This window comes from Typopeltis vanoorti, chromosome 16 (assembly GCF_054136105.1).
Source record: "Typopeltis vanoorti isolate ZY-2024b chromosome 16, IOZ_Tvanoo_1.0, whole genome shotgun sequence".
In the NCBI taxonomy this organism is placed as follows: domain Eukaryota; kingdom Metazoa; phylum Arthropoda; class Arachnida; order Uropygi; family Thelyphonidae; genus Typopeltis; species Typopeltis vanoorti.
Genome location: NC_143564.1, coordinates 13024222 through 13040353, shown reverse-complemented (window position 1 = coordinate 13040353; position 16132 = coordinate 13024222). Strand labels below are relative to the sequence as shown.

The 16132-nt window shown below is 35.8% G+C and overlaps 1 protein-coding gene across 4 annotated transcripts in view; it reads left to right on the top strand.

The window, feature by feature from the left end:
- fmt (phosphatase 6 regulatory subunit 1-like protein fmt) overlaps positions 1-16132 on the top strand; it is a 450952-nt gene that overhangs the window by 154791 nt on the left and 280029 nt on the right. For all 4 annotated transcript variants that reach the window (XM_090406310.1, XM_090406311.1, XM_090406308.1 and 1 more), the window contains exons 12-13: positions 7160-7224; positions 7328-7446. In XM_090406310.1, the coding sequence (XP_090262436.1) occupies positions 7160-7224; positions 7328-7446 (184 nt within the window). The remainder of the gene's footprint in view (positions 1-7159; positions 7225-7327; positions 7447-16132) is intronic.

Genomic DNA, 16132 nt, shown 5'->3' with positions numbered 1-16132 from the left:
CAATTTATTAATAAGTTAATTTACATATTTTTATTAAAAATATTTCACCCACCCCACGAACACACGCACCAATAATAAAAGTTTCGTACACAGAATTAACCCGCACAAGCTTACAATTTATCTGTAGCAACACAGCTCAATGAGCAGTGTTGGTTTCAACATTCCGACACTGCGTTTGATCGCAGTGCATTTGTTTTGTATAACGATACTTTTTCATGTAACGATAATTGAAAAAATAGAATTATTTTCATATTTTCAACAGTGACACTCGTCATAATTTAGCCTTGTATCTATAATAAATAAATAATTATGTTATTTTAACAGAATAAAATAAGATTTACCAAAAATATTTCACCCTCACCACAAACACACACCAATAATAAAAGTTTAGTATCTCACAGAAATAATGCATGCAAGCATACAATTTATTTGTAATGCACTGCTTATTGAGCAGTGTCAGATTCACTTGTTACTTGCAGTGACAAGTGCAAATGAATATCGGCGAGTCTAGACAGAATTGACCTAACTTTGATAATTCCAGCACAATTCCAATTATTAACTATCAATCGATGTCAAAACCTAAGCTGTAACCCTTAACATGTTGTATTGCATTTATATAATGTTTTAAGCATTGTTATTATTTATAAACACAAACGAAATGTAATTTTTTCGTTTTTTCCTTGGGGTGCTGTAGTGCCACAGTGCTTATGTACAAGCTGCCACTGCATTCAAACCTAGCTAAGATTAAATGTAAGCAAAACAACTTAAGAATCACGAAAGATCAAGAGATCACCATCAAGTGCAGATGTACTTGGACATATACCTTTTAACTGTTTATGTGCAACTCTGTAATTGGGACAGCTGCTTAATTGGGCCATATTATACTATTCCCGATGTTGAACTAGTTATCTGGAATCCACTGTATATTAAAAGAATTAAAGCTAAAATCGTGAGAATTTTCCTACTTACTTAGTATTATAGGTACTAATGCAAGCACACTTAAGAAAAGGCTATATGCAGGGTGTCCCATAAGTTCTGAAATATTTCAATATTTCATAAAAATCAGAAAAATTGGTATATTAAAGTGCGGTTTGCATGAAAGTGAATTGCAAGGAGGGGGGTTTTCTTTCGCATGGTTCTGTGCCACATGCCTCATTTGCAAGTACGTGCAAATGAGAGTTCTATAAAATGCAGGGTGTACCGCTGTCAGCACATAATGAATGTGTGCAAATTCCAAGTCATTGGAGGCAAACAGAATTGTTTTTGTGAATAGAAAAATTTGTTGCTGTGATGCTTACTTTGGTGGATAGAGCATTGTTAGTGAAGTTGTTTTACGTAAGGGGGGGGGGGGGAGCAGTAGTGGAAGTTTTATGAAAGTTTTGAATGCAGAAAAGAATGACAAAAGGTCGAGGTCCTATGACTCCTGCCAGACTATGGTCTCTAATAAGATGTTTCAAGAAAACTGAAAATTTGTCAGATCGCCCTCAAACATGCAGACCAGTGTTATCCAAAGCTCATACCAGCGTTGTCGTATCGCAAATGAATTCTCTAGCGGCACAATCAACAAGCGGTGTAAGCAGTTGCATGGGAAGCTGCAAGAATCATAGGCATAGCGAAAACGTCCATATTCCACACCCTTCATGGTGCATAAGTATCACACCACCAATGTATGCATCAGAGCAACAAATTTTTCTTTTCACAAAAACAATTCTGTTCACCCCCAATGACTGGAAATTCGCACACATTCATTACCAGCTGCCAGCGGTACACCCTGCGTTTTATAGAACATGCACTTGCAAATGAGGCATGTGGTATAGCACATTCTGTTGGTGAAAATTCGAACTAATTTTTTTTTCCTTGCAAAAAAAAAAATCCCCCTCCTTGCGATTCACTTTTGTGCAAACCAGTTTTTCTGATTTTTATGAATTATTGAAATATTTTGATATTTCAATAATTCATAAAAATCAGAAAAACTGGTTTGCAAGAGAAGCTTCAAGATGAATGTGATGAGTTCAGACCAGAAAAGGATTATCAAAAAAAATGTGGGAATTATTATATGAGCAACTCCATACAGCGCGAAGCATAATTGTGTGATTCCTATACTAACCATTATTCACACATCAGGAATCTCTTTATTAACTTGTACATTTCTGGCACATCTCCACTTTTCCACATATCACTCAACTCCTGCAACCCATATACCTTCAGTCTGTCCTCTTAGGTAACATTCCAAAACTCTTCTTTACTTGCCTTTTAATCATGTACACTAGTTTGACCCTAAGAAACTCAGATAACCAAATCTATTTATAGTAATCCAGATAGGACCATCTCAGGACCTTAGAAAAAGGGATGATAACTTCCTTATCTTGGCTTGCTAGTGTGGCATATCAGTAGCCAAGTAATCCTATGATCTTCCTTGGCTAATTTTGAAGTATATCTCTGAAGTTCATCTCTATCTATCAGCATCCTCAAAATTTCTAGCTTCATCAATTTCCTGGAATCCAGCTCTGTCATTGTAGAATGCGGCTTGTAATTTGCATCTCAAAGTGCATAACTTTACCATATTAAACTAACATCGATTGTTGTCCATACTGTGACAGTGTTTAAATTATTCTGTAAGCTCTCTACTTTGTCTTGGTTAACTATTATTCTATCTAATTTTTCATCAGCAAACAACTAAATATTCTCCTTCAAATCATTTTATATATAATTAATGTACAAATTAAATAGCAGCAGTTAAGTACTGAGTCTAGGCACCTGTCTTTGCCTGAATTCTGCTCCTCCGTATATACTACTCTTAGGTATCTGTTCATCAGCCATCCTTTTATCCTTATTTGCTCCAGTTTATGTAAGAGTTCTGTTGTGTGCCTTTCAATATCCAGCAGTATAATTTGTTTTATCCAACTCAATTATCATGATTATAAAAAAATAAGTAAATTATTATAAATCATAACCTGTCATTCAGAAAACCATGTTGTCTTACCTCTTCCATATAAAGTATCATATTGTTATCCACCCATTCATGAATTTTGCCTTAGATAACTTCTCCATAACCTTTACCACCACTCTTGATTTTAATTTGCAGAGGCAAATTAAAGATGGGTCAGTATCTTGTTATTATCCTTCTAATCATCATCTATCATCTTAGTCACTAGCATCTGGATCCTCTCTACCTCCTCCCCATCAAGAAGAAACACTGGCACCCAGATCTGGGCACAGTAGTCAAGATGGGGTCTTATCAAGGCTCGATAAAGAGGAACAATAACCTGCTTGTCTCTGCTCGTCAAAGTATTCTTCAGTAACCAAGTGATCTGATGAGCTGATTTAGCCACTTTTGCTATATGCCCCTTAAACTTCAACTCCCTATCCACCAACACTCCCAAATCTCTGACTTTGTCAATTTCCTGGAGTTCAGTTTCATCAGTGTGGTATACTGCTGCTAATCTTTTCACCTCAAAATGCATAACCTTACACTTTGCAACATTAAATTGACATCCATTCTCCTTAGCCCAGTCTGCAAATCTATCCAAATCATCCTGCAAAATTTTGACATCATGTATATTCACTATTGCTCTACCTAACTTTGCATCATCAGCAAATAAATCAACAGTTCCTCTCAGATCCTATATCATTAATGAACAAATAGCAGCGCTCCAAGAACAGAACCTTGCAGCACACCGTTGGTCACAGACCTTCTTTTGGCTCTATACTCCTGAATAAAGTACTCTCTGATATCTCTCCATCAACCACCCTTCTATCCATCTCACCAACCCTATATCCATCCCCATGTGCTGCAGTTTACTGATTAGAATTCCATGTGGTATCTTGTCAAAGGCCTTAACAAAGTCCAGCAGTATCACTGTAAACCCATTCCTTATCCGGTTCAGCCGTCACTGTATTATAAAACGTGAGCAAGTTACTGAGGCATGATCTACCCCTCACAAAACCATGCTGCCCCCATACAGTATCGCATTTTCATCTATCCATTCCTGTATTTTGCTCTTGACCAACTTCTCCAATACTTTGACAACTTGATATGCTGATCGGTCAGTAATTTGACAGCAGTCTTGGAGCCTCCTTTATGCAATGGAACTATTTTCCCCTTTTTCCACCACCTTAGGACTAACCCAGAGCTGAGACTTAAATTAAACAATATGGTCAAGGGCACTGATTCCTTTTCAAGGGCACAATTCCTTTATTCCTTTCTGCTTCATGTAAGACTCGAGCTGGTAAACCATCTAATCCCACAGATGCATTCACATTAAGGTTCTGTGATATACTATTCACCTCCATTTCATTCACCTCAATTCCCATATAAGCCATTGGTTCCTTCATTCCTGCAAATATCATTGCCTGGATGATATACTCTTGCAAAGTGTTCACTTAGTAATTCTACTATTTCAATTGATTCAGTTAACTCCCTACCATCGGCATTCCTTAAAATCATTCTGCCATATACATTTTTTCTTTTACTTGCAGCATATCGAAAGAACTGTTTGGGATTTAGCTTTAGCTTGCATAGCTAATTTCCTTTCTTTTGCTTTTCTTACCACACTAGTTACCCTTCTGGCCTGTGCTTTGTACTGTTCGTGTGCTTGCAAGTCACCTTTCTCCTTAAATTCCCTCCACAATTGTTTCTTTTTTTGCAGCTCAAGTTTAATGTTGTTATTCATCCATTTAATTCCTACTTGATTTACTCTCCAGACTCTAGGTATGCAGTCAGCCATTACCTCCCTCAAATGCTCCTTTACCACTTCCCATGCACTATCAACATCCAGCCCTTGCAGTTTTACATGCCATGGTACTGATCCAAGCAGTCTCCTAAGCTTGTCATACTTACCAGCCTGGTAATTCCACATGTACCCTGTCTTAATTGGAAATTCCACACATTCAGCCACCTCCCAAGTCAAGACCTTTATGATCACTCTCACCAATTGGTGGCAATGTGGTCATATTCATTATAGTCAAATTCTCAGATGCAATTACTAGATCGAGCACTTTCGGACCTCTAGTATATTCCATTACATGCTGTCTGAGTTAGTTATCCCTTAGTAACTGCATAAAATCCATTTCCTTCCTTCCATGTGTCCTCTCCTCCTTCCAATCAATGATACCATAGTTGAAATCTCCCATAATAATTACCTGTCCTCCACTCATTGAGTCTGTTTGCCTATGCATACTACCTCCATCTATTCCATCACCTGGTCTATAGCAGCACCCAACTGTATATTTTGTTCTGCTGGCCTCAATCTCACACCAGATAACCTCAAATGTCCTATTTTCACTATCCTGCAGTTGACTTCTATTCTCTTTGGCTGTAGTTCATCAGCTATGATCAATAACACTCCTCCCCCTATTCTTTTCTCTCTCTTTCCTGAACACACTATACCCTTCACATTCTATACCACTAACTATATCATCTTCTGTTAGCCATGTCTCACTAATGCCAATAATCTGTGGCCAAGAAGACCCAACCAAGGCCAAAAATTCCTCCTCCTTGTTCCTAATATTCCTGGCATTAGTGTACATAAAGTGCAAAAGCTCCCTAGTCCCACCTGTATCTTGATGCCTTATACTAACTATCCCATTCTGGTTGGTTATCCTTTGTGCTAACTCAGGCATCCACTCAACAGCAACCCCCCCCCCCCTCCCTAAAAGATCTAGTTTCCCTGATTCTGCACATCCATTCAGCAACTTCATTCAGCAACACTTTTTCCAGTCCCTGAACACCAAATCCATTCAGATGCAAATCCTTTTGCCTATGAAACTCACTCCACACATCCACAAACTCCACACTACTCCTCTTGCATAACCTACGCATAGTCATTCGCAATTATGGCCTTCCTTCTCAACTCTGCTCTGTCATGCTGTGGCAACAGACTTCTATTGTAACTCTCTCACTCTTTTCTTTTACTACCTCTGGTAATTCTTTCAAGTCCTCTCTCATAGCAATTTTTTCACCTTTTAAATCATTCGTTCTGGCCACTACAATAATTTCTTTCACCCTATGCTTCTGTGCTCTAATAGCCTCCCTTACATCATTAATTATCGCACCTGGAAAGTGCGATTTTGTCAAATTCTCATCTATTACATCTTTTACTACTGAATCACCGTATAACACTTGCTCCTTAATTTTTCTTTTACTCCCAATCGTGTTCTCATTTTTCTTAGGATGCACTTGCTTCTTTTGTTAGCTATTCACTCAGTAGATATTTTTGTAATTGCTCCAGCTGCTGCTTCACCCTATGTTTCATTGTGCGCAACCGAGCTATCTCCCTCGTTGCAGCTAACTCTTCGTTTTTTATATTAGTCGAACCATTTCTCGCTCTGTACTTTTACTCTCACCTTCAACTGTATCACTTTTAAACTCTTTTTCAATGCTATCTGGCGACATCACAATTTTCTATCACATTCTGACTTTCATCCACTATATCAATCTCACACCATGAGATACACTTCAGATCCTCACTTTCATGACACTTTCAGCACTCTTTCCCACCACTATCGCTCTCAAACCAAACTCCAGTTGCTCTCGGCAAATCGTACATTCCGCAGACCTTACCCTCGATGAACTCCCTTTGGTTAAATCGTTTGAACAATGACAGCAATTTGGATGCCTTTGCCTTTCTTCACATTGGTGGCATGTGCTATGCTACGTATCTACCATATCTTATGAAAATACTAAATTAACACTAGTTAAACAAACTTTTTAAGCAAAACTAATTAACTCCGTAATATACTCTAATTCTAGCACAATTTTTAAACTAATAACGCTATTTTTTTAAAAAAACTCCTCTCTTTCGGAGCTCTTCGAATGCAGTCCCACCATCAATACGCCACCTGAGGTTGAGTTCAAAGTGTCTCCACAGTTCTAGTTTGTTAATATTAATCTACCGTATACACTACCAGTGAGAAGTTACAGGTTTGCTGTTTTTTGTAGTATTTCTAGTTGAATTTTTATTTATAGGTGTTGTCATGCTATAACACATATGTAAGGGATTAATTATGCATGCAGTTTATTATTAATATCTCGCTGTACTCATTTAAGAGGTTTATCTCAACATATTTCATACTGAATCATTAATTATTTATTGATAAGAGTTTGAAAATGTGTTTCCTAAGAAGTTTGTCATTTTTCTGTTCCCATGTTTTTCCTTAGATCCTAAGCCAGTGTCATGTAGTTCAAAGAATTCTAGACATTTGGGATGAAAATGAACAAGAGCAGTGAGTGTTTTTATTGAAAGCATAATCAGTATAAATTAATGTTAAGTTTTTAAAAAAATGACTTATTATAAGTAAAACCGTTTTAAAATTTAGATCTTTCTAGGTTGCAACCAGGCAAGCATAGAAGAGGATATATGGGCCACCTAACAAAAATTGCAAACCACATAGTTCAGAGTGCTGATAATGGTGCAAACAGTATTTTAATAACAGAGAAATTAAAAGGTAAGTTTTTAATAAAATGGAATTTTTTTTTGGATAAATTTCCTAAATGTTTGAAATAGTACAGCTAAAAAAATTCAAATATTTCTCTGTTTTCGTTAATCTGCTTATTTGTGCTTGCCTATTGTGATTTTTTTTTCCATTATATATATATATACAGATGTATTGTTTATATTTGATATTTAATGGCATTCATAGCATCTTTCATATTTGATTTAAAAAAAAAATACACACACGCACACACACTAAAGCCTCTATAAATTAAAGATACCAAGAAATTATATACTTGGTTTAATCCTTTATCCAAGTGTAAGCAAACAAAGTTTGCGCCTGAAGTATTTTCAGGACTGGGGCAACTCGTATAAGGAAGCTAACACTGCCTTAGTATCCCATAATGTTGTTATGTTATTAATCACCAAGACTCTTCATAGTTATTGTGTATTCTCTCCATGTGAATTTATGCATATTATTATGTTAGACCGTGGTGTAAATGTCCATGTTCTGAACAAGATGCCCTACAGATATTTAAAATACAGATATTAGTTTTCCTCTTTTTTTCCAGATTTTCCCAGAACATTTTCTTGTTTTAAATTAATTTCCTACCTTGCTGTTCAGGTTTTCAAAAAATAACTCGGATTTCTTTTATTTCTTTCCTACTAAAAATTGTGTGAGACCATAGACACAAATAAATCTTGCTCTCCAATTTGTCATTTTGAAATTTGCTCACAATCCTCTACTCAAAATTGCCTGTCATTCAAGAAGCTTGTTTTTGATATTGAATGCATAATCTATTCCTTCCTTCCTTAGCTGGTTTCCACTTCACTGTACCCAAAGGCCCTGTACCATTGGCTACTGTTTTCTTCCTTTACATAAATAATCATATTTCACTATCCTGAAATCCTTTAAGGGCACCAATGACCTCCGTTTTAAAATTTCTCATAACTAATATCTTAAACACAGATCTCCTTGCCAATTTGCAGTGGTCGAGGATAACCCGTTATACTTCACTAAAACTTGAAACACACTGTCATGTTGTATATCTTGTAAGAAAGATCACTTCCATTTACTTTGATAATACCCAATTCTCTAAGCAAGATCCTGTTCATCTTCATGCTCTGACTTTCGTACTTAGTAAATAGTCTTTCCTGGCTGAAATACATCATATCCTTTTCAGCCTCCAAAAACTTTATCTTCTGCTGATGAGATTTCCTCTTCACCTGGCAATCTACTTACTCTCTGTACAAATCCCAAATCATCCAACTACTGTTCTCAGTTGGTGCATCAACTTTCCTAAAATATTTGGTACTACCTGGAATAGGGCAATTTGGTAAAGTCTGTTAAACCTGTATTGTTGCATTTTAGCCAAAATTAGCAGTAATATCAAATAGATTAGAGAAAATACCATATATTGTGTGGTATTTGAAATACTGTAAAACCAGATCAAACATGCTACCATATTAGGTAGATATTATACAGTATGCAGATTTAAGAATGCTAAAAAAAATGGGACCTTGTATCAAAGTAAAACCAATAATATCTTTGAAATTAATTAGAAACTTATACTCTAAACCGCTGGATAAAAGAGCATAGCAACTACAGGAAAAAATTTATGAATTTTTTGAATGACTAATGAAATCCAAATGAACACTGGATATTGATAAGGCTGCCATGCATCTGCTGGCTCTTGTATATGTAGAAATACTAACAAAGTTAATCAGAAGCAAAAAAAAAAAAAAAATAATAATAAATTTACATATTCTTGATAGAAAGGGGGAAATAAAAATCGGTATATACACTGTGTTGACAAGAGTATTTGGACATCTTACTTGCCATGCAAATTTTGGATTCTACCGAAATATTCAGGGACTGCCTGTGTAAGTCTGATAATAAAAGGTGGGATGTGCTGCATGTTTTTCACTGCACTCGACATCAAGATGCCATGTTCAGCTGAACTGGCAGACTTCCAATGTGGGATGGAGTTTGTTGTTATGTCAGTGGTCTTTTTTTTGTCCATGATATTGCTATCCATCTCAGTATACTAAAATCCACCATTGCTTATGTCATTCATAGATGGAAAGTTGATGGGCCACTACAGCAGGAAAACATCCTGGGAGGTGACTGACAATCACTGACTGATATCGGCGAGCTTTGTCTTGAAATGTTCAAGCATTCTGCATGCCATCAGCTGCAGCCCTTGCAGTCAACCTGTTGCATGCCTTAGGTCACCAAGGCAGAGTTGCTGAGAACAGGCTACTCATCAATCTCGCTCTACACCAAATGACATTTGGACTGGTGTCTTTCTACTGTTCCTGGACTGTGGAGGATTGGAAAAGAATTCTGTGTAGTGATCAATCAGGTTTCCAAATGTTTCACTCTGATGGGCATATTTGGTTTGGAACTGGAGATTACACAGGGAATGGTTTCAGCAGGACTGCATCATTCCAACTGTCAAGTTTGGTGGAGACTCCATAATGATATTGGTGGGGGTCAGTTGGATAGGGCTTGGTCCATTGGTGGACATGCTCAAAACCATGATGTCTTATAGCTTCCTGGACAACTGCATGCTTTGAACACTGTGGAAGTACTTCAGCAGTGACCCTTGCATGTTTCGGCATGACAGTGGTGGACTGGCCAGCTCAGAGTCTAGACCTCAACCACATTGAACATCTTTGGAATGAATTAGAATGCTGAATTTGCTCCAGATGATGGCAGCTGTCATCAGCAATAGGGGTAACTTTGTGCAAGGAATGGAAGAATATTCCTGTTGCAACATATAAATTGGTTGAAAGCATGCACTAAAGGGTAATTGCTGTCATTCAGGTCAAAAATAGTCCCATTCAGTAATAGAAATGTAATTAAAACACTTTTTTAACTACAACTACGTGTCCAAATACTTTTGTCAACATTGTATTATATGCTGATGTTATATGGCACATTCCCAGGATGGACTGCAAAAGATGTTATTTCTCATGGACTAGGTTATTTATTCTTTAGATAGGTACTCCATGGAAACAGAAGTCTCATCGCGGCAGGTTGTAATCATAATCAAATGTATAGCTAGTGGAGAGTTGTGTGAAAATGCATCCTCATGCACAGAAAAAGCTGGTCTTTTCTTGGCTTGTTTTTCTTCAAATTTCTTTAGATCATTTCAAACACATGGCATTCAATGAATTCATCCTTTGATTTTTTACTAGAAAGAGATCAGATGAACCTTGTCCTAACCAAAATTCCAGAAAGTCTCCTTGTCCTGATCGCATGTCTCTGATTGTTCTGCTGAAGTTTTGTGCAGTAGGTTTTGCTCTTTACTATTCCACTGGTAATTGTACTGCAGCCCAGAAATTTTTCTGTCATCATCTAGGTTTTCATAACCTATTGAGAATACTTTGGACTTTTGGATGTTGATCTACAGACCAATAAGTTCTAGACTGTGCCTCTAGTAGACAGATGTTTTTGTGCATTTGTTGGTTCTGTATCAATAAGTACAACATTATCAGCAAAGCTAGGATCAGTTATTTGCATGGTGTGGGTGGATGTTCTAATGGTAAAACCACGATCTTCTGTGTTGATAGTCCAGAAAATATAATCCAAGCATACCAAGAACAAATAAGATGCTAGTACATCACCTTGCAGGATTCACTGGAAAGGATTCAGATGTTTCTGTTTTAAAGATTACTGTAGCATTGTGACAAAAAGAATGACAATATTTGTCATCTAATTACTATCCAGTTCCCATTTAAATTTTTTTTTTGAAGTGATAGAGTAAACTGTTAACACTGAACTTCTACATTGCCTTGAAGCCTTTCAATTTATAAATAACTACTTTGGATTTTGCCATGATCATTCAACACAAAATCTATGTCTTCCATTTTTAGACAAATGCTATGAAAAGTTTGGGGAATTCTCAAGTGGTTGCCTATCATATCTAAAGTATATAATTGGCTTTGACTCAAAGGCCTATTAAATAAGCTTCCATCATATGATTTTTCTAACATTCTGTAATGGTTACCAGATTTCTTTCGGGATGTAAATTTTTTATGTGGTTTCTGCTCACAAAAAGTTATTAGTAAACTGTAGTACATATGTATCGTGGGTGAGCTAAGGATTTTTTTTGTTATTATCAGTTATATATTTTGTAATTTTTTTATTTATTTTTACATAGTCTAGAAACCTCGGAAGAAACATGGAACTTTTTTCAAGCCACTTCAGGCCTCCAGTAAGCAGGGCAGTGGTCTCACACTTGGTGATGAAATTCATTTCCCACCTAAAGACAATTACAAACATCCATGCCCATAATGGGATTCAAATCCATGACCATTGTTTTGAAGAGTGGCTACGACAACCACGCTGATGTGATGGCGGAGCATTCTTTATCCTCGAACATTTGCAAATAATGCTGCTGTCCTACAAGAATGTGTTCCTTTACCTACTCTCTTCCTTCCTTCCTTATATCCATTCAACTGGAAATCCATCGACAGTTTTGTGACCTGCATTCCTCTTTCTTGTTTGAATTGCAATACTGAAATCAAATCTTTGAGGTGGAAGTCTTAAATTTTGATCGTTATATTCTTAAGTGGAGTTTTGATAACCTTTAATGTCATCACTTTTTTTTAAACAACACCCAAATTTCTAGTCAAGATGAGACTTCTCTTCTTTGTATTACTCTAACTTCATTTCTCATTCTTTCTCTTGGCATTTTTTAAACATGTTTAAAATTTTGCTTACTTATCATCCAAAAACAGGTTTTTCTCTTTTTTCTTAAGGAATTACTTTACTTCCAAACAGCTGTTAACTTCATACTGATCACAAATCCATCCATTCATGAATAGTATTATTTGTGAATGGATGGATTTTACCTCTAAGTGCTTCCTAAAATTACTTTAAACAGCATAGAAGAAAGAGCAGTTAGTTAATTAATGACCCTTCTGTCACAAGTTTGCTAACATTCTCTTTCATGTTCAGTTTCAGATATTTTCTACAAATATTTCCATGGTTGATGTTTATCAGAATTAGCATTGACAATTCTCCCTGCTATCCTTTAAATTTCTTAAAACATCCCAGTTCAACTTCAAAACTCATACAACAGTTTATTTATTATTTATTTATTTTTTTATGTATTAATTTTTAAAATTAATTTTAATTTTAATGACAATCCTTGCAGTTCTTTAAATGACATTCTTGTATATAACAATCTAACAGACATAAGTACTTTTAAGCACAATACATAATATCTGTATATATATTCATGTTAATAGAAACCACATCATCTTACATAAATATAGTTTTTAGTAGTTAAATGGCCATTTCCATTGGTTTATCATTAGTTATTTCATTGTATTGCATCATCTATCATTCTCAATGGTTTTTGTGTAATGTAATAGTTGCTATTGCATCAGAATTTTTTATGCTATAAATAGACAGCAAGAACTAGTTTTCACATTTTTGTGCTGAGATCTCCATGGCTGGTTACATGCAGTTAACACCATAGAAAAAACGTGATTCAAGCTTTGAATAGAGAAGGCTATTCCTCTCGTGAAATAGTTAAAGGATATCCTGTAGTCATTCTGCTGAAAGGAAAAAGGGGGGACAGCGGCTCTGACTCAAAAATCACATGTCATCCAGAGAAACAGGAGTTGTGGCAAGTTTAGTAACTGTCGGGAGACTATTCATTCGACAGGGACTGATAGCCAGTTGTCCTAAAAAGAAGTCCTTGAAAAATGAGATTGACTCAGTTAAATTGGCGCAAAGAACATGCAAAATAGATCTATGGAAAAGAGTAATTTTTTCTGACAAGAAAAAGTTTAACCTTCAGGGTGCTGATGGCAGACAGACAGTTCGAAGATGATCAGGGGAAAAATTTAACCCCAGTTGTCTGGTGTCAGCAGTAAAATTCTCAGCCAGTCAGATGATCTGGGGTTTCAGAATTTTTTTGAAATCTATTGGTTAAGACCAATAATTGAGAAATGGGAATATGACAAAGATCTGTACTTAAGTTTTGTAGATCTGAAAAAGGCATATGACAAGGAGCTCAGAGAAAAGCTTTTCAAAATACTACAATTATATGGGGTGAATGGAGCAGTACGTAGTCTATCCACATTTAAATTGTAAGTCAGCAGTTAGATTTGAAGGAAGTACAGAAAGGTGGTTTGATGTAAAATCAGGGGTAAGACATGGATGCATGTTATCTCCACTCCTATTTGTGATCTTTATGGATCACATTATGAAAAAAAGCGACAGCAGGCATAATATTAGAACTGGAGGTGTCAAACTTAGCTCGTTGCTTTATGCAGATGATGTTGTACTCCTAAACACATCTAGTGCAAGTCTCCAGGATTCACTAACTAGATTGAATAACAGCTGTAACAAATATGGCATGAAAATCAGCAATAAAAAGACCAAAACTATGAAAATAGGCAGCAGCTTTGAACATTAACTGCATTCTGAATGGAGAGTCTATAGAACAAGTAAATTTTTTTTAGCTATTTACACATAGTTTTTAGTGTATATGTCATACTAAGAGTGTACAAGAGAGTGTTCAAACCAGTATGGATCTGAGAGTCGGGTTAGAAATAAAGCACTTGATCGACGACTAAAGACCACAGATATGAGGGTTCTGAAAAAAAAATTAAGGAAGTGAACAGATAGCATCAGTGACAGAGTCATATTAAAAATGGAGATATTAGAAAGGAAATTGATGTTGTTAGCATTCAAGAATCTGTAAGCAGAGCTAATCTAAAGTGGCATGGTCACTTAAATAGAATGGGTGAGGAAAAGTTAGCATGTTTAATGCCAAGACAGCAGGAAAGAGAGCCAGAAGAAGAAGACCAAGATCTAGGCAGATTCATTGAGTTAAAAGTGCCTCAAAACCACGAATTGTTAGATATGAAAATATTGGAATGGTGACAAGTAATAAATTAATTTTGAGGAAAATTGTGGATAGGAGTTTAATAATAATGTAATCCTGAAGTGCTGTCATAGTAGCCTTGAACACCCCTTGAGGATACATGTTAGGAAACTGGTGATGAGTAATTCTTTATTGTACTTGACTTATGAATCACTGACATCACTCTTGATTAATGTCTTCTTGCCTCCACTCCCCAATCATGAAGCCACTTCGTATCTTCAAGCTTTAGGAGTGTCGGGTAGGAACATTCTGTTGTTAGTCAGTTTTGATATATGTTATTCTGCTTTAATGCTTCTTTAAACAAGCTGTGACTCATTCTCATATAAAATACAATTTTAATGCCTGAACATTTTCATAATTCTTAACTTTTGGATCTAAGGATGGTTTTCTACAAGCATGTAAATATGTGTTAGAGTTCAGAAGTATGGTTATCTTTTTAAAGAAACCACATTTTTGACAAAGGGTTTTAAGTCTGGTACTTATTTTCACTTTGAACTGCAACTAGACATCTATTTTTGGCCATATGAGGGTAGTAAATATGGTTTCACAAGGCATGCCACCATGAACAGCACAGTGATAACTGCAAGCTAGACTACTCAACAAGAAATCAGGTATGGAAATAATTCAAGACAATCATAAATTGGTTTTTAAATAGCAAACAGATTGTTATGTAGTAATATCCTCATGCTAATTAAACCTAGCTTCATTTTTGACTTATATACTAGCATTGTCACAGAATACAAAAATAGTGTCTTTTTTTTTTATTGCTTTGAACTATTTTACATCATCATCAAATTCCTGATATATATATATATATATATCCTAAAGGGGTGTACAGGATTGATTGTACAGCAATCCCGTGATCAGTGTGCCTAATGCGTTCTTTAAAACAGGCCATTAATCGAAAACTCACTAATCGTATAAAATAACCTATGGGAAAAAGTATAATTCGTTCCTCGAATTTCTTTCTTGAACCTTAATTTTTTTATAAAAGAATTAAGGTATGTCTCAGGGTCTAGTTAAAGGAAAACCATGAAGCTGAAAGACAATAAAACATATTCAGAATATAAATTTTATTATTCTACTTCGTTACAAAGAATTGAGCTAATGTAGTTTGGCAGGCATTTTGTTTCTTTTTTTCATACAACCTACAGTTTGGCCCTATTGCCTCTTCTACTCTTCTGAAAATTTTGCTGCTTACTCTCTTCATCAGGGTCAGCCTCAAAGCATTGCTGCTTAAAAACTTCGATTTTTTGAAAAATATTTTCGAATTGTTTCTATGAAATCTCTTTTGGATGACTATCAGTGGTTAAATTTTCTTCATATTCTTCGGGATCTTCCCGCTGTGCATCTAAATTTAGCAAGTCGGAATCACTCAGTTCTTCAGAATGAGATTTAATTAATTCTTGGACGTTATCATTGAAGAGGAGAAAGAAATGAAGGATGTACGAATTGGTCGCCAACTTGCGAAGTTACGTGCTTTCTAGATAAAATTTCCCAACTGTTATACATGCAAAATAGTTACCACTTTAAAAACTACAATAATCATAAAAGAGAAGTTAATTTTCTGACATGTAATAATAAACAACTCATCCCAGAAAACTGAATGATTACATTATTATCGGAATGGATTCTCCTTTTTGTGACATGCGCAGAAATGTTGAATGGTCTCGAATCTGTGGGCATACTATAGCAGACGACATAAATTTTGGTGGTAAAAATTTGGAACATAGTGTACGTGGAAGTAGTGTAGTATGCCATTAAAAATCATCATCATCAAATTCCTGC